The sequence below is a fragment of the Zerene cesonia genome, chromosome 10 (assembly GCF_012273895.1).
Source record: "Zerene cesonia ecotype Mississippi chromosome 10, Zerene_cesonia_1.1, whole genome shotgun sequence".
NCBI classification, from domain to species: domain Eukaryota; kingdom Metazoa; phylum Arthropoda; class Insecta; order Lepidoptera; family Pieridae; genus Zerene; species Zerene cesonia.
Window position 1 is genome coordinate 5,333,139 of NC_052111.1, and position 24,620 is coordinate 5,357,758.

At 33.4% G+C, this 24,620-nt stretch overlaps 2 protein-coding genes across 2 annotated transcripts; both read left to right on the forward strand.

Moving 5' to 3' along the window:
- Window positions 1–3,329: 3,329 nt before the first annotated feature.
- LOC119829628 (odorant receptor 4-like) lies at window positions 3,330–5,728 on the forward strand. Its single transcript, XM_038352239.1, has 5 exons — window positions 3,330–4,069; window positions 4,534–4,633; window positions 4,707–4,808; window positions 5,292–5,447; window positions 5,669–5,728. Exons 1-5 carry the CDS (start codon window positions 3,330–3,332, stop codon window positions 5,726–5,728), a joined length of 1,158 nt encoding a protein of 385 aa, XP_038208167.1.
- Window positions 5,729–12,064: 6,336 nt separating this feature from the next.
- Window positions 12,065–15,620, forward strand: LOC119829550 (odorant receptor 46a-like). The gene is made up of 5 exons (XM_038352112.1): window positions 12,065–12,873; window positions 13,330–13,429; window positions 14,081–14,182; window positions 14,888–15,043; window positions 15,558–15,620. The coding sequence occupies exons 1-5, from the start codon at window positions 12,089–12,091 to the stop codon at window positions 15,618–15,620; spliced, it is 1,206 nt and encodes a 401-aa protein (XP_038208040.1). The 5' UTR covers window positions 12,065–12,088.
- The last annotated feature ends 9,000 nt before the right edge of the window (window positions 15,621–24,620 follow it).

A 24,620-nucleotide genomic window follows, 5' to 3' on the forward strand; every position in this document is an offset into this window, starting at 1 on the left:
GAGCGATTTTATGCTATGTATGATTTATATGCTATATATGATATACATGCCGAATATAAGTACTTTTTGCCGAAACATCTCATGCCCCTGGGAATTTTCCTTGACCATGTGGCTAGAATGTATGGTAATATATGTATGGTAAATTTGATCATAATATTACGAACTGTACAATCTCATTACAATACTCCTAAATGTGCTATTTGATATTTTTAGCTGCGGGAGTTAAGCACGCTTCGGTACGAATTGGGCTAGCTCGCACCGGGGAGTCCTTTTCTTTATTCCTCTATCCTTTTCTAATCCCTTTCCAATTTGCAGTCGGCAATCCATTTGAAGAAGCGTAAGGTCTGCATTCGACCTTACACCTCTCCAATTGTTCATGGGCGGTGGTAGCGCTTACCATCAGGCGACCCACCAGCTCCATTGCCTGACATAAAAAAAGACATGGGACACAAGCTGAAGATTCTACTAAAGCCAGAAATAAATTTAACTCCTTTCAGTTTTATGTAGGTACACTCATGAAAGGTACTTTATCATTACCTCCTGCACTCAGTCGGTCATAAAAGTATTTGAATGGTGATTGAACTAAACACGCCTAAGTGCAAGTCGCATTAGAGATGCGACGCCGGCGGACATCCGAGTTTCAACAATAGTGTACGCTTTCAAAATCGTAAACATTTTCCTAAAATGATGTCAAACACAGTGTCGAGATTCCTTCCCTATTGAAATATTTACAATCACTCTGTAACATATTTAAATAGCTTAATATTAAACGACTCTTGTATTTATATCAAATTCAATCATTGTGGTGGAGTAAGAAATAAACATGTTTACTTTTTATTCCAAGGAAGAAAAGTAATATTGGATATGTTCTGAATAAAATGTATGAAAAAGTTAATATGTAGGACCGCACACGTTGCGGCCGTGGAAAAAAAGATGGATCTTTGTGAATAATGTTCGGTCGCGAACTGTAGTAATGGACAGCACTAAATATTGCACCAAGGGAAAATAAATTACACCACTTTTTCAGTCTCACAAAAAGTGTTCTTCGTTTTCTCTTTCACAGGGTCTCCGAACAGAAAAAGTTAAATATGTTACGGCGGACAGTGATTATGTGAGTGGGTATATGAGGAAAGCCAATTGGTGCATTTTCATTATTTACTCTTCAGGCATCTTATATATGAGATGGGGTTACTAGGGTTTATGTTGATATTGATTTTCGCTGAAACCTTGCAGATTATATGTTCAAATGTAATTTTTGGTGTTTGACTAAAAACATATTCATTGATATGATATTGCAGTGTTGGTTTAGATTGATTCAGAGAATTAGAATTAATTCAAAACAGATTGAAAAACTACGAATATCATGAATGTTAAGTATCTTTCGACTGCTGAAATAAGGGATAAATGAAAGTCATTACCCATTTGAGGCGTTAACAAGTTTACAGGCAAATGCATGCAGGTGTAAAGTTTAAATTGCGAGATAGCCGCTTCGCTTTGTGGGAGGAATCAGCGCCCCCTTCAGCGCTAAATGGATTTATTACTCGTACCGTTTCACGTGGATGCTGGTAATTACTCTTATTTTACAAGCGCAAATTGTTTATTGTTCATAGTTGGAAAATGGATACTGAAACTTTTATTGTTCCCAACCATTCACAACGTTGATTACACTATTTGTCAAAATATTTTTCCGTTTTATAAGGTTGATGAAACAAAATTTGCTATAATCATATTAAATATATATACATTTAAAATAAATTTTAAAGTGCGCACGTTTCATAATTATTCTGATGCGATTAAGTATATTTCTTTTGGTTTCCGATTGGATATACAAGTTAATGCCGTCATATAAAGCATTTTGTACCTAAAATTTTGCAGTTTACGTCCACTGGACACAAAATTTTAAATTAAATTACGAGCTGAAAATAAAAACAAACGGCACGCAAATTACAAAGCAAATAGAACAAGCAGTTCAATATACTGTCACATCCTTCCATTTAAATAACCTAATCCAGGTACGGTGATGTTGCGGTCAGTAATCAGTCGGCAGTAACCGGTGTCCCGTAGGATTTAGTTTCAATCACGGTGGCGACCGCGCGCGTGATTAATGCATACTAAAGAGAGAGCGCACCCGCTTTTAGATAACGAACGACCTTTCTAGACCTTTCTAGATTTTTTTTCATTACCTACTTTATTGTGAAGTTACACATTATATTGGATTCAGTTCTATGAGGTTTGATGAGGCGGTTTTACAGTTTTATCTTTAATTTGTGTAATTGGCTGTGATGTCATATTATTTTGTTTGTTGTATGTTGTACACAAAGACAGGAAGAAAAAAATGTTGGCGGTATTAAATATTTCAAAAATAATTTATCTAATAAAGTTCAAAGGTAGCTCTCGTAAGCTGATGAATATACAGCTCCCCTTTCCAGCGATAAAACACATCGGCGATACACGTATTTCGTTGAAAAAATTACCCCTAACCACGTCGTTTACATATAAAGTGTGTGGGAATTAAATTGCTCCGCGATGCGCCGTCCATGCCTATCGTGAAAATTTCAAGCAAGTTTAGTTGCTTTAATTTTCCGGGCTCACACTGCAGCTACAATGAGTCATGGCCCGAAGCCATCATTACGCGAGGTATGAGTTGAGCCTCATTCATTCTCAGTTCTATCTCAGCAAACTTTGTAGTGCGATGCGTGAATGCCATTCGGGATATTAAAAGTCCTGACGTTGGCATTATATTTGCGCCATTCTCGGGCAAGAGCAGAATTACTTCCTATTTTTCTGAACAAATGGGCTAATAATTGTATGAAAAGCTTTTCATACTCAAATACATACTATAATTGAACCACTGGTATTCACAAAATAGCCTGAATGGGAAACAAGTAGACTTATTGTTGATTAGGGTAAGGGGTAGGATGAAACTGAAATGGTGATAATAAAAACCCGTCCTTTTAGGGTTTTTAATATTTCTATGTGTGTTATTTTGAAAAAGGGATTATATTATCCACTTTTCCATTGCGTCTACGGCAATTTTTCAAAGTAATTAGCTATAAAACAATAAAGGGTTGAGTTTTTAAAGTAATAAACAAATTAAAAACGCAATTTCTAACGCTAATAAGGGAGAAATATCAATTTGTGTAACAACTTAATTGGATCACGTAAGTGTTTAATTTCCTAATAACACATTAAATAGCGAACGAATATATCAGAAAAATAGCACTCATAATAATAGTGCAAGTGAGGCAATAACTGTATGTATATTTAAGTAATTTAACGTTACCAGTGCCTAGACGATTCATTTTCCTCAATATTTCTAACTCAGAAACATGGCTAATATTTCAGATTGTTTTCACATGAATTTTGTTTGTCTTAAAATATTCGGTTTATGTTTTGGCAACAAACCAAACAAATTTTATAAGTGTTATTCAGTAATTTATTTATTTATTACGTTGCCTATTTATTTTTCATTACTTTCTCTCAATTTAGTGTTTACACCCAAAATGCTTGAGGTACTTATATATGAATTCATATATTACTTCACTGAATTTTCAGTACTTGCAAAAGTTTTCATGGTGCTAAGAAAGCGAAATGAACTCCGCGAAATGATGAATTTATTAGATTGTGACGCTTTTAAGGGCGATGATGACACAAGTTCAGCGATAGTCAATAGATACGTTAATCAATATAAAATTTATTGGAAAGCGTACTCAATTTTGTGTCATTTTGCTTATATTTCTTTATCACTGGCATCACTTATTCGTTTCATATTACATTCGAATATCGATCTACCGGTATGTAAATATTATTTCCTTGGAGATGAAACCTTAGAACGTTATTACGTTGTGTTTTGGTTATACCAATGCATCGGTATTTATGGTCATATGATGTATAATATCAACGTAGACTTCTTGATAATTGGCTTGATTATGATGGCAATTGCTCAAGTGGAAGTTGTACATCATGAAATTAGTTCGAGAGTTACAGAAGAAGGAGTTAGAGACGGTGATGAAACAGCCGTAATGACAAAACTCAAAGAGTATTTGAAGCACTACGAAATGTTGCTGATGTAAGTTGAAATGTCACGCACCTAATTTCATTTAGTCATGGCGGGCAACTTAGCTGGTGGTTCGCCGAATGGTAAGCTATCACTACCGGCCATGAATTTTCGCAGCGGTAGTACCAAGAGGTAGTATCAAGATAGTTAGTAGAAAAGGGGATAAAAAAAGGAGTGGATTGGGAAGGGTAAACAGGTATAGGTAATACTATCCCACATTCAGTCGTAATAGTTTAGCCTATAAACTTCATTGTTTTAAATCTGGAGGTTCGAGACAAGCCGAGCATGCAAGAACGAAATAGTCTCTAACTGCGATTAGCGAATGTAAAAGATCGTGGGGAAACTGGAATGTTTAGAATAAAAAGTTTACCGAAATTTGACATCAGTCCAGCCAATGACCAGAGCAGTAGATAGCCTGCACCTTCACAGTATAAACAGTGGTAAGAAATATGGGCTAATGATTAACTTTATTTCAGTTACGCATCAAAACTTCAAAATTTAATATCTATTACAATGTTTATACAACTAGGAGTTGCTTCAGCGATTATATGCGCAATACTATGCAGACTATCAGTGGTAAATGCAGATAATTTATCATTAGCGTGCTCATTTGTATACAGGTTCTTTAAAATTCTTTTGTATTTTTCAGTCCGTGTCTGTGGATCTTATTTTAACGTTAACGCCATTCAGTAGTGCAATGATTCTACAAATTTTTTTACCGGCTTACCTCGGGACCCAGCTTAGCTATAAGGTTATTTGTTATATATATTCAATTGCTTTTTTGACGTGACAACGTCTTAAATTAGGTTGCGGCTCGGAGTCACTCATGAAAAAGTGTAACGCCCGGTAACGTTACGATGAGTCACCGAACTATGATCGGTCCGCCGCGCGCGCAGCACTAGAGAATTAGGCGCATTGAATCGGCGCGTGCTTGTGACTGTGTCTCTGTCTTTCTCGAGCATTCTTGGCGTAATATTCATATCAATAAATATTGTACCGAGAAAAAGACGTTGTCACGTAAAATCTTCGCCCGTAAAACCGACTTTACAGGCAACCATTTTTTTGTTCTTACATTGATTTTAGGGAATATTTCATGATGTCCGTCTTATATGTTATTACGAATTACAGTTCATAAAAAGCCTTATAAACATGCTGTTTCTAACGTTTGCTTTCCTTTTAGAAACACAGATAAATCTTCTGCTTTCGTGCGATAGTAAAAATTTTAAACTTTTAGAGTGAAGAGTTAGTCTACGCAGCGTATACATCTGAGTGGATTCATAGATCACAAAGTTTCAAGAGTAGTCTTAATCTTTTCATGCAAAGAGCTCAAGTGAAAATATCGTTGACTGGTTGTGGGTTACTTCCACTGACCTTGACCACCTTTACTTCGGTAAGACTATATCGTATTTTATCAAAGAGGTAAGATTTTTCTACGGAAAGCACTTACACGTTTTTCATGCGCCTTATTCGTAATGGGTATTTATGCTATTGCATTGAAGTACTATCCGAAATAACAATATTTAAGAATTATACTTACAACTGAGTTTTTTTTGTTTAACTTTAATAAAGTATGTTGTTGTCATATATTTACCATTAATATTTTAATTTCAGATTATGAAAACAGCGTACTCATTTTTCACATTAATAAGAAATTTCCAAGACCACGACTAATTAGGTAAAAACGGTATTAACCTCATTATTTCATCTAGTTGATGAACAATAATTAATCTTTTAATAATTATTTCAAAATATTATAATAGCTCTGATAATTCTTAAAGATATCCTTACTCATGTTATAAATGCCAAAGTAACTCTGTTAGTCTGTTTCTTATTGACACCTAAATTACTGAATTTGAGACCCAGGGCAGGATATAAGAAAGTTTCGTCAGGAATTCCACGGAAACGGGAACTATGCGGAAAAAATTCCGTGTCTTTTGCCTCTTTCTTTTGCTACACGGGCAAAGACGTGGATGGAGAGCTTGTACCACAGACACTATTATAGCATACTATTTATTTATTTATTTATTTATCTTTGGGAAAAAACAATACAACTATTCTTATAGATTATAGACATATAGCAAACACATATCAGCAAAGTTTCCACTAAAACATTTAAATACTTTAAATATAAATACATATTCAGTCACATACGGAATATAAAAGATACAAAAAAAAAAACATAAAAATCACATGTATGAGTACAATTTATACTAGTATTATAATAGAAAATTACTAGGAAAAATATTAAATCAGTAAAAAACAGGACTACTCAACCTGTTGTTTGATACGCCTTTGGTTTTGAAACAAATATTTTACGCAGAGTTCAGTTTTCTAATTAATGTTAATAAAAAGAATGTTTCAGAATTCTATTTCGTGAAACATGTGTTACAAATAACTATAAACTTTCGTTATAAAATCTAGTTTTTACCTCAACGAGCGCTTGTGTTGCAAAGTGTTGGCGAGCTAAAATTTATGTTGCATATTTAAAACTTAGTTTGAATTAAATTTAATAATTTAAATGGACTAAAATTTTTTGTTTGACGTCATGATATATGTGTTAAATAATCCCGAATGTTATCTTGATTACGTTTGCTGTTTGGATTTTTTCATATTTATTGAAAGATATATAAAAAACTTGGTTTAATGTACCTACATTGAAAACAGGAAAAACCTATACAAAATAATATTGGCAATTCTAATCCTTATTAGTTATGTGTATTATATCAAAAATATTTGCATTCATATTAACTAAAATTAAATTCAATTGTTTTGCAGCTCATTCACTCGCACAATTTATAACTTCGCGTAACTGAGATCTACATTGCTAACTCCAAGAACGTTTTCGACCGCAAAACACTTAAGCGGAGAACATTATTAGTATTCATTATACGAGACTGGATCTAAGAGCCTCTAAGAATTTAAGACGAGAGATTTTACTAGCAGTCATTTCCCGACCTGAACCCCTGCAATTAAAACGCACCCAAAGGGTTGCACCGCTCTCAAAATTGCAAACACGTCCATTGTTTTAATCTACTCCTCCACAATCCAGAAGGATATAATACAGTATGATAATGTCTTCTAGTTTACATTGAGCTTTTAGTGTGCGGCGAAATATACTGTATACTTTGGGATGGAAGGCTCACAGACGTTGGTCGGTCTTATTCGCGCGGAATTCACCGACTTTATACTCGATTGAAATATTAATTTCAACTCTTAGTTGTTATAACAACTGAATACAGACAGGATATTTATTTTATTAAGTTTCATCGTGCGTAATAAAGCTCCTTATTTCAATTATTATTTCTAATAACGAGGATAGCCGACAATAAAGTATAACTTATCGTTAGTCCAATCGTCTTAAATGTTTTCGCTATACTTTTGAAACTGTATTCTCCATTGTATAGAATATTATTTGAGATGTTCCAACAGTTATGTGTGTTTATTTTGTATAGTGAATTATCGTTTAATAATGCAGTAACATGCAGTGGCACAATTTAGTAAAATGATGTTATTTAAATAAAAGCGAGTAGGAGCACAATAAGGTGAAATCTTTTACGAATTTCGTTGGAAGCTTATTGTTTTGTTCTTTAAAAGGGTAATATTTTGTTAAAATAACTGTTGTCACTTGAATAGGTCCAGGTTAAACTGAAGTTCCATCCAACCGAAATGGGAATATCGTCGCTGCTTGTACCAACTCAAACACAATTGCTTATTACATAGTACATTGTATTGTACATTATATTATGTTTAAATGGTATTATGAATTAGCCATAAAGATTAGGAAATCTCTAGGAACTATTAAAGGGGCGAACGTGTTCACAGCTTATAGCTGGCGCCACGTGCGAAGCGGACTCATTAGCGAGCGAACTTCAAATTGTCGTCGATTAAAATTACTAGTGCGACGATATCAGGAACGGCGCGTAGTAATTGCTTTCAATAATAATTAATATCGTTAATTTAAATGTTGCTCGTAAAGTTCATTTCGCAACGTACGTTTCGCTGTACTCTGGCTGCTATGAGACGAACACGTTGGTCATATTTTAAGATTACTGGAATATTTCGTCTCCCAAGACCATATACTACTTCGGCAGTGGCAAGATGATGCCAGATTCCTGTCTCACATGGTCACGGTGGCCTAATTCGGAGCAAGTGATCTCCATTATAAACGCACACGGTAACCCTCGGGAGCTTGCTGTTCACAGCCCCTTATGCCGCAACTTCACCTATCTTTGGTATCTATCCCTGTAATAACTATGTCACTTAATTAATAGTGCTTAGGTATATAGTACACACTATCTATAACATGTTACTAAAAAGGGGCGTAAATATATATTTTTGGTCTAGGCACTATATTTATAACATTTACTTATTTTTTATGTAGTTATAAGAAAGTTTAATATTAAATAAATTTTCGTTATCATCAGCTCTTGTTTAACTGCAGGGACCTTATGAGAATTTTAGGCTCAGATCTATCACGTTGGCAAGATACGGCTTTGTAGATTCACATGCTCTTAATTATGAAATTGTTCTATACTCTATTAGTCAATTTTTGAACATAACAAAATAATACCACATGAAAATTATCCTTGCACAATAACAAGCTAACCAATAACAAGAATAAAACCGTGGCCGTAACTCGTAACAAAGTAATTGTAACAATCACTTGCGGGGAGTTTACAGAACTTCGCAGAATGAAAACGACCATTAAAAACTATCTAGTTTTGAAACTTTGTACATTCCCTCTTGTTACAGTTTGTGTAACATTGTCAAGTTTGCTATCTGTTAATACTGAGAGCTCTTCAGGATAGCACTAATGAGCTTGGCCATTACTGACGCGTGCGTGTCTCGGAAATGGCTGAAGGAAAACATGTTACCACTGAATAAACACGAGTTCATGTGTGTGAACTTTTGCCTACAATCTACTCCAAAGCTACGCGCAGAAAGTGGAATAATCAAATCTTTTCCAACTCCAATGTGTATTATGTTTTCCGTGAGGCGTTGTCCTTCTGGGGCAATACGTATTTGTGAAATAAATGTGTGTAACGTTATACATAATATTATGCGCTAAGAACGCTCTCAGTAATTAATTTGTAGAGCACCGTAAAATTGTATTTTTAATTTTTACCTATTTTAATCTTTGCAGTACAATGAACCAAAGTTTGAATAAATAATAATAAATTAATCTACATTCAGCGAACACCAAAATACAAACGCAAACTCTGGTGTCGAGGGATATGCGAGTTTGGAATTAGTAAGAATAACAAAATGAGATTGTACAGCTTAATGATAACAAAACATTGGTTCAAAAAGCCTTGTTTAATATTATACATAACGTTAATTAAACCCATCAATTACTGCGGACACATCGAGTTTAGTAAATTGAAATTTGTACAGCAAATGTTTGCTTTGATCCGTAATATTCTAAATGTGATTATGTATTTAAGTATAATTCAATACAAAATTAAATACGTTTGTAGCGACGAGAGAAACTAAAATAAACATAATTTATTATATATTTCATTTAAAAGGAATGTAGGTATACGAATTAATTTATAATGAATTGCGCATTGCTTATAAAGATAGAAACGGAATGTTAAATAAATTCTTATTAAATTGAAACATTTCGCTAAGTTCAAAATTTTGCATTGAGGTTTCCACGACACCAATTGGAGTGCACATTTTTGTTAAATTTGGTTTGAGGTTCTTCAAAAAAATAGAAATTCAGCATTACCGATCTTTTTATATTGTCCATATAACATGCTGAATACGTTGCAAGATACCTATGTTTTTAGAACATGACCGCAAAAATACAATATGGAATGGGTTTAATTAAGAAACTAACTAAAACTAAGTATTCCTCAAATGATATGTGATTAGAAAAGCGGGCGTCAGTGCTAGAAATTAGGACCTCTCCTCCTTAATTATTTATAGCACCTGGACTGGACTGTCGTCAACCATCCGTTGTGAAATATTTATCTTTGATTGTAATTTCCATCTACGACTTTTATCAATTTTGTATATTTACGAAACAAATTCATTATTATTTATGGCATTTGTTATTTAGGTATACATTCATTGAATTATTTGAAATCGTAAGCTGAATTGTGAAGTTTGTATTTAAGAAGTCTTCAGCCGGTGGGCGCAAATTAATCTTCTGCTTAGAGTTGTTTAAAAATTCAAATCATCTTTACGACGCGGCCACTTTCTGCTCGTAAGCTGCGGATGAATAATAAATTTTGCTATTTCAAACGTCGTTTAAACGTAGATATTGTCAGAACAATAGGAACTAAGATGGAAAGGCCTCAAAGGGAGGGTATATTCGCGTCGTAACGAATACCCCGAGGCTTCTATCTGCTGAATAAAAGTATCGTCTAGTATACACTATCCGGCCTAATGATGCCTCCTGAAAATATCGTGACACCCACGTCGAGAGATGTTCTACCTTTGTTGTACATCGTAGATTTAAGAGGGGATTGTACGAGGCTCATAGCTGCTACGAAAACAATAAGCTTAAGTACCCTTTTCAGAAGGGAAGTTTAGCCGGCGATTTAATGAGAGGAAATATGGAAGGTGTTTCAATATTTGTTCAGTTGGGACAGTGATAGCGTCGATTTTTGAACCGTTTATTAAATACAAGCTTTTGCTTGCAGCTTCGCACGCGTTAAATTTGGTGTAGTTGTTGTTATAGATATAAACAAATCCTACTCTTGAATCACTGTATCTATTAAAAAAAAAACCTTTAAAATTCTTTGCTTAGTTTTAAAGATTTCAGTATAAATAGGGACAAACAGAGCAAGCGACTTTGTTTTATACTATGTAGTGAAAATATAACAATATTATCGTATTGTAAATTTTTACTGTGTAGTATTTGCGCTAATCACGTCACCAGGTCATTTTAAATTGAGTTTCTTTTAAAGTTTTGAGTTTTTTTTAAGTACTTAACCTGAGGCAGAGCTGAAATTATAATTTTCAAAGAATCAAAGTCAAATTACATGTTTGATAATATTTAAAACAACACCTGTACCAAGAATCTTGTTCAAGTGATCTTAAATTAAAAGTTCAAAGAATTTTTCCCCCGTAAAGTGTTCTTGAATCGACGACAGTTATGTTGAAACTAACTTCTCGGCTGATTTAATGGCACTTTCAAAACTAAGGCAAGTCGAACAAAGTTACCTGTTGATACTAAATTTTTATGTGTTTTCAAAAAGTATGAAACAGTTTAATTTTAAGTTTAGCCTTGTTTTGTATGAAAAAGTGATAAGTCAATTGAACAAGCGTAGGAAAATATATGTAGCTTCACTATTGTAGTAATCTTGAAAGCTTTCTGCTAGTTCGAAGGAACAAACAACACTGTAAGAATATCGTTTAAACAAACTATTCCTTAATATTTGCAATCTAAATACAAATATTTGCATATGAAGCGAAGCGACGATTGATTGCGAGTTTCCAGCAACAACAAGCACAATATGCAAATGTAAGAACACTATAAATGAGAGGAAAATAAAATAATATTATTTACAACACTATATGAAAACAGTGCTTTTGACGTTTAAATTATAAATGCGGGAGTGCCCATAAAGAATAAGTTAAAATTTTTCTTACTGAGTTGGTAATTAGAACGAACTGCTGGACCATTTTGCGAGTGGACGGCGTCACCTTCACTAATTGCATCTCATTAAAAAATATACGACTCTCCGCAATTAACCTATATTCCTCTGTGATCATATTAACATATAGTAGCGCTTATTTAGATTAATGGCGCATTTCTTTTATAGTTAAAACACAATTTATGGAATGGAAAGTAACAGGCTCTTGCTCAAAGGGTGACTATTATTTGCATTTGCTATTAATTTTGTCGCACGTGTATTAAATTGACCCCGAGTTAATCACAAGGCAGTGAAGTCTTTGTGGCCAATTTTTTAATTAAACTAATTATCAGTTTAATATTTATACGAAGCATTGAAAGGATAAAGTTCATTCTTAGTAAATTTTCTGATTCGATTGAAATTGTATCAAATTAAACTTTTCAAAATGGGAATAGAAGAGCTAAATTGCTTTAAAGTAAACAAAATGTATTGGAGAATTCTGGGTATTTACCCAGATACGTCAAAAAACTTCGGTTTATCCGTATACTCGAAAGCTTTTCTTGTAATTTTTATATTTGGCTATAATTTTCTCTATACCGTAAATTTCTTTTTTATTCCACGTCAATTGGACATATTTATCGAGCAAATGATATTATATTTAACAATACTTGTGGTGTTATCAAAAGTGATGTGTTTTATATTTATGGAGAAGAAAATAATAAAACTGCTGACAATTTTGGAAAGTGATTTATTTAAAACAGATAATGAAATGGAGCGTCAAATATTGCGTAAAGCGAATAAATTCAACGTTAAAAGCTGGAAGATATATGCGATTGTGTCATATATTTCGAATCTGACACATGTGTCATCACCTTTGATAATTCACTTTTTATTTTCCGTTAAACTTGAACCGCCGGTGTGTGGTTATGATTTTCTATCAGATGACCTCAAACAAGCGTTCATTTATCCCATATATTTCTATCAAAGTATAGGAATGCATTTTCATATGCTGAATAATGTTAATGTAGATACGTTTCTTTTGGGATTAATGATATTTCTTATAGCCCAATTGGATATACTGCAAATGAAAATGAAAAATATAACAAATCAGTCACCGTTTTTGCGAGAAGGGCCTAGCGATGCACGTTTAGGAAGAGAGACGAAAGAGTTAGATAAATGTATCTTAGCGGAACTTAATAAAGCATTAATACATTATGAAGATGTTACCGAGTAAGTAGAAAATAAACAACAATTTTAAGTAAATACAAAATATTTTATATTGTGACGATTTAAGCCTAAGCCATCGGGCTGATTTAAAAAAATACAATAAAATTATGCATTGGGGTAATTACTGATGACGGGGTAAATATAATAATTTAAAACTGCCACGGATAAAGTGCTTTTTTTTAAATTGTATGTTATTATTATTATATATTTCCATATAACACCTATACGATACTAACAATGAAATAATCCTTTGGTATTCTCAATTTCCAGAGACTACCACCCATCCAAAATTCCCCCACGAACTATATGTCAAGTAACTAAATAAGCATTTATCGAAAAAGTAAACTTCGATGATTTTAATATTGTTGAATTTCGTATTAGAGAAGATTCTTTTGGAATTTTTGTGAATAATCAACATACATTGATTTGAACGTAAAATCGTTTAGTATATATTTTCAGGTATTGTTATCTGATTGAAGAGGTATTTTCAAAGGCATTATTTACGCAGTTTAGCATCGCCTCTGGGATCATTTGTGTTTGTCTGTATCGCTTCACCTTGGTAAGAAAATATATAGATAGTACACATTTTAAAAAGCTCAAACCCATTTGTTAATATTTGGAGTTGGTGGAGAAAAGGTTTGAAAATTACAGTCTGATCACCGCGATTTCTAACACATCGTAACGAAACCACAAGTTTATACGACTACCAAAATATGTATCTAATATTTTGTGAGTAATAGTTAGTAAGTATATGAATATTGATAGTGAGTATCTATTTATTCTTGTCTGAATCGATCTTAGTATATTTTCTAGAAACTTTTTGACATACTACTGAGGTATAGAATATATCTATTTTTTATGTCACAGCGGGCAACTGAGCTAGTTAGTGGCTCGCTTGATGGTAAGCGATTATCACCGCCCATGAACATTCACTGAGCTAGTGTCTCTGCGAATGCGTTGGGCGCTTTTAAAGGGAAAGGAAAGGATTGACGACAGGAAAGAAATAATGGACTTGGAAAGTTGAGGAAATGCTGGCTTCCGTTTTGCTCACATTGTGAAAAGTATTAGATAACTTCAGAGAAACTGCATTGAACAAACATTGAAGCTGTATGCCATATTCAGTTTTTTTGTAAGACTAAGCATTATGTAATACTTTTCCAGTACTACTATATAATTTTTATAACTTAATGCGTATCACGTGTGCCCCCAGCCCGCACCATGGCAATACTACGTATTCCTAACTACGTATATGGCTGTAATGATTGTACAAATTTTGATCCCTTGTTGGTTTGGGACGAGGATAATGGATAAGGTTTGTTCGAAAACAATAATCATTTTTAAAATATATGGCAACATTGGATAATGCTTTATGAATAGGCACAGATAACATAATACTATACTAGTATAGGTAATATTATAATATTTTTGCTCTAAAATAATGATAGATAATAGTGAATATGAATATTCACTATTATCTATCATTATTTAAGCAGGAAAACGACAGGGTGTTTATGGTGGAATGTTAGTGAAAAGCTATTTAATTTTTACAAAATACCACAAAGATTATTTCTATTTATGTTTGAAATATTGTAATTTTTACAAAAACTTAGTAGTTATGAATATGACACTTATTATCCTTAATCATCCGAAAAACAATCTGAAATCACATGATTTTTACATGAATACCAGTATTTTATAATAATACTAGCTTTTGCCCGCGGCTTCACACGCGTTAAATCCGGAGTTGTTTAATAGATGTAATTATACAGATTAACTTTCTCTTGAATCACTCTATCTATTAAAAGAACCTCATCAAAATCCATTGCGTAGTTTTAAAGATACACAGGGACATAGAGACAGAGAAAGCGACTTTGTTTTATACTATGTAGTGATAACATCATGACTTGGTGTTTATTGTATTATAATAAAAGAATGTTATAAAGCAAACTGCCATGAACCAGATCCTACCAGTATTGAAGATTGAGTCCACATATTTAGCCTGTATAAATATTTTCAGAGTACTCTTGTGTCTCAAGCGATATACCAGTGTGATTGGACTACACAATCGCGCCGATTCAAAAGCAGCATGCGACTTTTTATGGAGAGAGCGCAACGCCCTCTGTCGATAAACGGCTGGAAAATGTTCCTATTGTCCCTCAATACTTTCACGTCTGTAAGTGATTTGAAGTGATATCGTCATCAGCGTATGTATAGTTATGTGGGAGATACCATTATATGAAAAGAAATTTAAGCTACGTCACGGAAAGGCTTATTTAGAGCCGCAACACGTATTTCGCGTTGTGCCTCTAATAAGTTATGTTTTCGCTTAGATATACATAATAATGTAGAATCTATATTATAGACTAGCTGCGCCGAAAAGTGAAACCGCGGGTTCACCCGCACAAGTCTGTATCCTGAAGGAATATCGGGATAAAAAGTTGCCTATATGTTCATTGCAATCGATTCAGTAGTTTTGGCGTGAAAGAGTAACAAACATTCATACATACATGCATATAAAAAATAATCATACAGATAGATATACCAAGTAAAAAGTTAAGAGGTAACGAAGATAGGTGAGATAATAAAGAATACAGTGGAATCGATAAGACTAAACAACTAAAATGTCTGTCGAGATTATTTTTCATTATAATACCGCCTAGTTATTAATTTACTTAATAACGTTTCAGATAATGAATTCTGCGTATTCATTCTTTACTTTACTAAGGCACATACAGACCAGAGACGATTAATATTTTTACATTTTCAAGCTACCGTAATAAAAGCACTTTTCAACAATCGGTCGTATATCGGACAAGAAAACAACTTCAACGGAGATGGTATTGAATCAGCAGTTCCCTGTAACAAACAATTGCTGACCTTTTAAAATGTTGGACGTTAGATAAAGGTTGTTATTTCTTAGATATTTAAAATAGACACATGTTATTTGTGACTCGAGAACTATTTATTTTATTTGCAACTAGCTAAAGCACGTCAGTTTGATTGAGTTGTAAGTACTCGAATAAAGTTGTTGTTTTCTAAATTAAGTTGCCAAATATAATCCTTTTTCATATAAAATTTTAGGCAAGATATTTGCGTGTAACCACGTTCATATTTTTAATGTGTTTAAAACGTACAGATGTGATAACGTCATTTATAAAACGTTTACATGAATTATTATCTATTTGAAACTCAATTTTTTTATTTATTTAGTTTCTTTGAAGTTATTAAATCAGATCCATATCCGCAAAAACGCTTAAAACATATTTCATTTTAAAGCGATCCGCTATTCCCCAATGAACGTACATTTATCCCATACAAACGCTGTTAAATAATAAAAGTATAATAGGATCGTGTTTTGTTCACCTCATTTTCACAGCATTTTCGTAGCTTTACAATGAAACGTCACACGCAAGAATCGAAGACAAAGGACGCTCTTAGGTCATCTGTTAGCCGTTGGTAATAAGGGGTGTTTTTACTGCGACGCGAACGAAACAATGATTTTGCCAGTGACTAGATAAATAAGATGTCCGGACGTGACGAGGGTACCATTACACTTTTTATGGAATCTTTCAGCGAATGTAACGTCATGCTATCCACCTGTTTCTCTTTGTTTAGGCCTGAATACATTGTTAATGTGAAGGTCGCAGCGACCGGGAGCATTTCGGAGAAATAGAAGTGTCGTTTGGCCAGATTCAAGGATCGTCCTATAATATATCTACCATACAATTTAGAATAGTATATATTTCAGGATGATCCTTCCAATTGATGAATACCAATTGTGTTTTTATGTCTGCATATTTATCTAAAACAAAAGCGTTTAAGTGAATTCCGGGTATTGATACCTGTTATTTACCTACTCGATCTTTATTCATAAGGTCTGTGAAAGATTATTACGAAGGGGTAGTTCAAGGGCGGCGAAACAAAACGGTCTCTGCCCTAGAAAGTATAAAAAGGCACGCTCATATTCATCCTGGGACGATGATTTAATGGCGATACCTGGATTTATAAGGGTTTCCTATTTCAATGAATAATATATTGAAGATCTTTTGCTCTTGATATTTGCGTCTGCCTCCTTGCCTGGAATTGATGCCGTTTTATTAAAACATATATTATGGCACACGTCCCGTTAGTGACACTGAATAATGCGCTACCTATTGCGACTTTTCTCCAAATATTACACAGGGGTTTTCTATTAGTTCTTATTTTCTTTTCTTAAAATATACCTAATGTTAGCTTTGTTCATATTTGACTATAAGTTTGCCTGAAATTGTTATTTGTGAAAGTTGTTATTAAAATATAAGTTAGATATGTTAGTGAAACTACTTTATTTTCAGCCAGGATGAGTTTGAATTTTGAGAATATACGTAGTTTCTCTGCGGTTGGTTGAGTTCTATTTAAAATAATATCAGTAAGGGTGGGTCGGACTCCCGCCACTAAGCGTTCCGTAGATACGACCTGAAGAGCGGCTGCGAAAAAATTGATCACCCATCCAATTCATGACCGTACCAACTGTTGCTTAGCTTCATTTTTTAGTATAATAATAAGGATGTTTGAATGGCAGCAGAAATACATCATCCCAGTAAATTTTAACTGTCTAACTTTCGGTTCGTGAGATGGACGGACAGACAGACAGACATCGAAGTCTCAGTCAGTTTTACGTTAGATAGTCATCGTTCGAGATCCCACTGCTCGATTATGTATGTATCTTATTTTTGATGAATTAAGTTTAAATGAATGTTGTGGGGATATGCAACAGATTAGCGATAGGTTGGTTGTCTTTAAGGAAGGCCCCGTGTAACTTTTAATAATTTATGTTCACGAATGAAATTAATTAATTCGAATGTACCCTCGAATGTGTCATCAGCAATCAGCATATCGCACATACGTCGATCTACAACTACCCAATATTTCCCACATCTAGCAATCTAGTTACCCGACTTGCACAAGTTAAATGAATGTTTGTTTTAGACAGATAGGTTGTCAGCTGCTCAGTGCTAATTTCGAAGGGGAATCTAGCAGTTTATCTTAGAGGCATCGCGGAAATTCGTTCAGCTCACGCTCCCGAGCGACATCGCAAACACGGTAGTGGGGTTGAAACTTACCGCGCATGTAAAATTAGTTAAATAACTCCACCTTCACTCTGTACGGAACATGTCTTTGCTTTAAGCCTGGAAAATTAGAGCGACTCGCACGCATTAAGCGCGCTATCCGAATTAATTTACGTTTTGTGGGTAATTAAGAAAAAACATTGCACGTGACGCTGTTGTTTTAGTGAATAAGAGCCCCATTAGAAGCTTTGTTGACTTTATGTTAAGGCAAATGGTTTCAGAAATGATAGATACGTTAGGTACGTTTATAATTTAGGTAGACTTACATTTAAACAACATGTAATAAGGGCTTAAGGTTTTAACCGTACCTTTCTCCTGCGTAAAAATTATTGCTCCCTCACTAACTTATTCCGTCTTATTTAAATCACATTGATTCAGTTTATGATGTCTATTCATCTCAAAACAAACCTACATTATAAGTCTATAATTGAAAAATTTTATATAAAATCCTATTAGTTACAAAATGTAAAACTAAAGAATGGCTGAACAGATTTGATGAATTTTATTTCCCTAGGTTTGTTTGTTGATGTCACCGTTTCGAGATAAAAAGTTAAAAAAAGTTTGAACAAGTTGAAACGAAGAATATCTTACTAATATTTCCAAAAATATAAAAACAAATAAATCACCCAAAAGGTTTAAATTTATAAAAGCCTTTAAAGATTAAATTCGCCTTGGGCGACTAGTAATATCTGTATCTAGTATGGTTCTCATGAAATAATCACGCGAAGGAGTAATATCCTCAGCCTCTTTTACTCACTGATGAATATTCCTTTGTATGGGTTTTCTTTTCACAAAATGCTATCGCCTCAGGCAAGTGCTTTTAATAAAGACTCGTAATAAGAGAAAGGGATATTTGTACGTAAAGTGGAGTCTGTAACCGCTTTTATGTGTAAGTTTAGCTTCAAACTATTATATTAATTTGGGGTATTCAAAGTCAATATTTTCCTCGGACTGACGGATTAAATGCTTAGAAAAATATTTTCTACGCATTATCATCATCATTATCAACCAATCAATAGCACATGCACATGTTGGTTTCCTCATGATCATTCTTCACCCTTTTCTGGGCAGTTTTATGGACAGTGCGCAAATTAAATTGAAGAAGTATAATTATTTCTTGCACACTTGTTTGGTCTCGAGCCCCCAGTATTTTCGTTTGAGCTCATAGGTTCATACAACAGAGTATACACATGTATAATCGCAGTGGTGGCCCTGTTAGGTTTAAGTTAAAACTTTCAAGAGAAGGTTTTAACTTAAACCTAAAATCGGCATTATTTATTTTTCAAAGATTACATATTTAAAGATTACATAACAAAGCCTAGCGTAAAATTGTAAGATATGCATTAGGTATCAGTTCCATCTGAATACAAAATACATAATTTGTAGAGCTCCTCTAAAGCCGCGAAATTTCCATTTATTCACTGTTTTAAGACACGTGTACTAAAACTGTTAAGAAGAAAGGCTTCAAGTTGAGTCGTTCGACTAAAAGTTTTCAACAACAGTTCAAACATTTTGTGGCGCGACATACAACGTTCCCCTTTCAATGTGAGAATTGGGACCAAGTCTGTGGTCTTTGTTCAGAATGCATTTGAGCTATTGTTTCGTATAAATAATCGAATAATAGTCTGATGAAAACTTTCATATTCATTGTTATAATATTATAATTGAATAGCACGGACAATAAATCTGTTTGTAAATGTCTCTAGGTTGTAATTCGGTGATTTATACGAGAGATAAGGGTATTTTTCTTATTTTTACGTTATTACACTCAAAATTTACACGAGAAGCACTGAAAGAACAGACAAAAGAAAATAATGTGTACAAACGGCGGTCTTACTATATTAGTAATTAGTAAAAAGAAACAAAACAATTAATTTTTGCGACTGGCTATTAAAATTGCATTATTTGCAACGTTCATTTAATAAATATTTACGATTCCAATATTTTAAGGCAGCATTCGGTTCGAAAATAAAGATTATTGCGAGAAAATTTTATGGACGAACTAAAATGATTAAAACTTGACTCGAATGGTTATTTCGACTAATTGTTAAATATACTTAGAATAAATTATACAAGCTCGCCATTACGATGAACAAAATTTATACTATTGAACAATTTAGTCGCGAGAATTAACTTTAATTATTCCATAAATTTTAACAGCGACCCTTACATTATTAGCATTCACAACGTTACTATATTCGAAATAAAAGGGGCAAATATTTCAGGTCAGCTTAATTTACGAAAATTGCAAGTTTAACTTCTTGCAGTTAGGAGTATATTTCGTTTGTCTCTGAACGGTTGGCCCTAACAAATAATTTATTATACGGAAATCTCCATTTCGGAGCAATGTTTGAGCTATTAATTTTATTTCCACCGTTTTCAAATTTATTTGTATAAATATAGGTGGTGTTTAGCCAAGTAAGTTAATAAAACTGAGTGACATTTTGATGAAAACACGTAACATAATTATATCATATTCCATTGAATGAATACATACAACATTGTTTACACAAATAATACAATAAAATGATGTATCGGATTCATTTTTTATAATTGTGCATCATCACCTATGTTCTATATAGTAGATACTAATTTACAAAATCAAAATTATAGCAAGATATGCATATAACTTATACAAACAGGTAACAGATATTTCTAATATAATTTATTAATAGACGTATTAATTATATCTATAATTAATCTTCCATAAGCCATAAAAATACGTACCTATTTGTACAAAAAGAAATTAAAATACAACAAGAGATTATTATCATCTTCCTAATTTTAACTGAACTGCGGTGTTGCGGTAAATAATACATTATTTACACGTGACCACAGCATAGATGTGTTGCACCTAACCACTAAAACATTACTCCTCATAAATCCATATTATAGGTAATATTTTAGAGTATTTGAGTCGTAGAAGCTTTTTCAGTGAGCAAATGCGACGCAGAAGGCCCCTGAGGGGTGATCGGTCAGACCGGACCAACCGAACCTTGGCTTATCTAACTACACTACTATAATTCACGAATAATGTTCTTTTGAAAGGATACAATGATTTTCGATTAGACTGCCGTAGAAGCGAACATTATTTTATCAGATATTTGTCTAGATTAGGATTTCGCTCTTTGTCTATATTAGGCGGTAGTTTTAAAATATTCTGCACATTGCGAGTTGGGGCAAAGGACTGTTTTTTGTTATAGTTTAATGACTTTTACTCACATTCTTAATACCTGCGCTCATTTTGGTATACTTTGAAATTAAGAATTTATCCTAACAAATAACTCATATTTTTTAAAATTTATTATACTTCTTTCAGCTATGTAATGAAATTATCATTAGGAAAAGATTTTGTTTTCATTGCAATACCTACCTATTACCTTCGGGACGGATAACCGACGAAACGTTTGACAATACACGTGTAAGTTTTTGTGTATGACTAGAAGGAAAATGGATAAACGTATGATTTGTTCTAATGAAGCCTGATTGTTTCCACTAACGCACCTGCTGTCGTTGCGTTTTTCGCGCTCGTTTTCCTCACAGATACAGTGGAAATGTTTTGTTATACGTAGATAGACATTACATAGGTACGTATTGTTTTGTACAGTAAGAAATGTGATACCGAATAAAATTAAAAATGTAGTTTTAATGTAAGTGCTACGTTTATATGTGTATTATACTATTAGTGTACATAAGATCCGAAGAATGGTATTTAAAATACTTAATGATAGTTTGTAATCATACGTATATTGAAATTATTGAGGTTAATTTTTTGTACAAAATTATAAAATATCACTTTATCTCCAAATTGCAGTTCTCCTCGGCTTCACCCGTGGTACATTGCCTATGTCACTCAGTGAAATTGCAGCTCTCTAATGGTGAAAGAATTTTTAAAATCGGTCCAGTACTTTTTGAGTTTATCCATTACAAACAAACAAAAATGCAAATTCTTCCCCTTTATAATATTAGTGTAGATTAAGTTGTTGAACATACTCGTATTTTCAAGAGTCAGATATATGTAGAATAATCGTACAACATGTAGTTTGCATATTATAATTTAAACGGTATAAAGTTAAATCTCTGCAGCTAGGGTTTTGGCATGCCACATGGACGTTATCTGAAGGAAGACGCTCGCCCAAAGTCGTTAGTGAAATTTTGGGATCCACGGACACAGGATTAAGTGAGATAGGGATACTGGTAAGTGAATGACACAGAATGTATCTTAGTGTTTAAACTATTACGGAATGTAGTAAACACCCAGCGCATACTAGGTACATTAATTACTTTCGGAACATTAAAGTTAGATTGTTTCGAATAAAGCATTTTGTGCCAGTTTTGTTGCCAATAGTATAAAGCCTTTTTTCGCATGTTTTTTAAATACAATTATTTTTTAAATGAACGGCCTGCATGCCAATCGCTTTTTGAATATAACCTATTTGCATAAAAAAGCGCATATTAATAAAATAACCTTGTCATGGCTCTCGTATTGATAGTGTTGTGTACGAGTAAAAAAATATACAGGAATACGGCAACGCGGAATAGGAAAAGGGGATTATTTGTTTAAGTAATACAGCGAGGGAAATGGGAATTTTGAAACTAGAAGCGTTTGTTTATTTATATAAATCAAAATGCGGTCTGCAATCGGACGGTGCCCAGTGGAGCGTCAGTTTTTCTTTCTCCCTGTGTAATAAATTGTACATAAAGGATCCACGCGAGCGAGTCACGCATAACATTTCATGGATTTATACCCCACACTTTTGTCGAAATTTAGATTTAGTGCCCCGCAAGCTCATAACTCACTGCGGCTCTTGGAGTATTTTATTGGATTCGAATAGAATTGGATTAGGTGCGATTATTAGACATTATGATGGCGTGATGCTTTTAAAGTAAAACATGGATTGGATGAGTTTTATACGTATTATCATTTGGTATAGTGAAGTCTTTTGTTGAAGAGATAGAAAAACCTTATTTTTTATACAATAATGTAAAGTTCAATAACTATTATGCCAAAAAAGTTTTTTTGGTGTAATTTAATAGCAAATATGGTACAGGCTTTATCAATGTGTGCATATTTATAATACCTACCTAATTAACTTCATACGTTCTTGTACTTTCAAATGGCGGGAAATAATCAACGTTTTTAATCTAACGAAAAATATGTGTAGGTGCTTTAAAATACACGATCTAAAATAGCAGGAGTTAATAACGCAATTTTTCAACATCAAGTAGGGAAAAGCGAATTCATAAGGGGAATACTTTATACATTGATGTATTTCACATGTCCCGTTTAAAAAGCAGCAATTACCGCATATTGCAAACTGACGCCGGAGGTTAATAAAGTTGGGCAGAGCAAAGCGTATTTATTTCCGACTCGTCCGCTCACATATGAGTTTTACGTCATTTGGGCAAATTTTTCAAAGCAGAACAATTTTTTTTACCCCGCGCGATACGAGCCGACTCCCGCCGGGTTAAATAACACTCGTTAACTTCCTGTGCACCGACGGCTGGGGCAATTATACTGAACATATCATTTTAAATGGTTCGATTTAAATAAAATTTCTTCGGGATGTATTTTTGCTGCGAAGGCTGTTAACCATTTACGTAAGAATGAATTTCATACGTTTTATTAATACACGTTATGGCAAAAATTTGCTATAACGGAGCAAATTATTTGTTAAAACGACAATTGCTAATTATTTTTTAAATAAAGTTCAACATGTAATATTACCATCATCGGATGAATTCAACACTAACTTATCATTTCCTTATCTCAATTTCTATCTTATAATTTATGATTTATTGGTGTCGCACAAGACAATTTAATTATGCCGGTTTAATATCCTAAAATGTCCGCCTCATTTCATATGCATACCAGTAAGCATTGCGTCTTATTAAGAATGCAGCGCCTACCCTTCCGTACTGAAATAAAATGGTCAGTTTCGTACATTATACACTTAGGAAATGTGAGCAAAATCTATCCGAGTTTCTCTTTCTAGCTTTGAATATCCTGTAGCAATCTTGTGCAGATTTTGCGATAAGTCTTTTACTCAAATCTTGCTGAGATTCGTTTTAGTTCCGCGCTGGTAATAGATAAAAGGAACGGAATTTTGGCTTAACGGAGGACGTATTTAAAAGTTATATAGATTTAAACGTACAAACATTTTAGCAGGGGTGTTGGTTGTATATTTTTAAAACTTTACGTGAGTATCGGAATGAGAGTATTGAAAATGTTTTTTTTCTCCTCAATTATATATGCCTACGATACTGCTGCGTGCTGCTGCGTTACAAATAGGTAATTAAAATAAGAATTGAGTGTAACATTTACAGAAATTACTATTTTGCCTCATAAATTCTGGACTTTTGTGAAAAATGTAAGGCATAAAAAGGCGTTTTATTAAATTTTATTTACTGATTTTAATAAACACATTCTATCTGTAGAAATCAAAATAGAAATATGTTTGCAATCAAGCTCTTACGCTAAAATACTATTATTAATATTAATTCACTCAATTGTGGTAAAGACGGGAGAATATGTTCCACTTATCCACGGTAACCAATTGTTTTGGGGAATAATAAGATAATTAAAACAATATTGTCCTTCGTGCCACACGCGGTTAATTAATATGGAATATAATACGAATC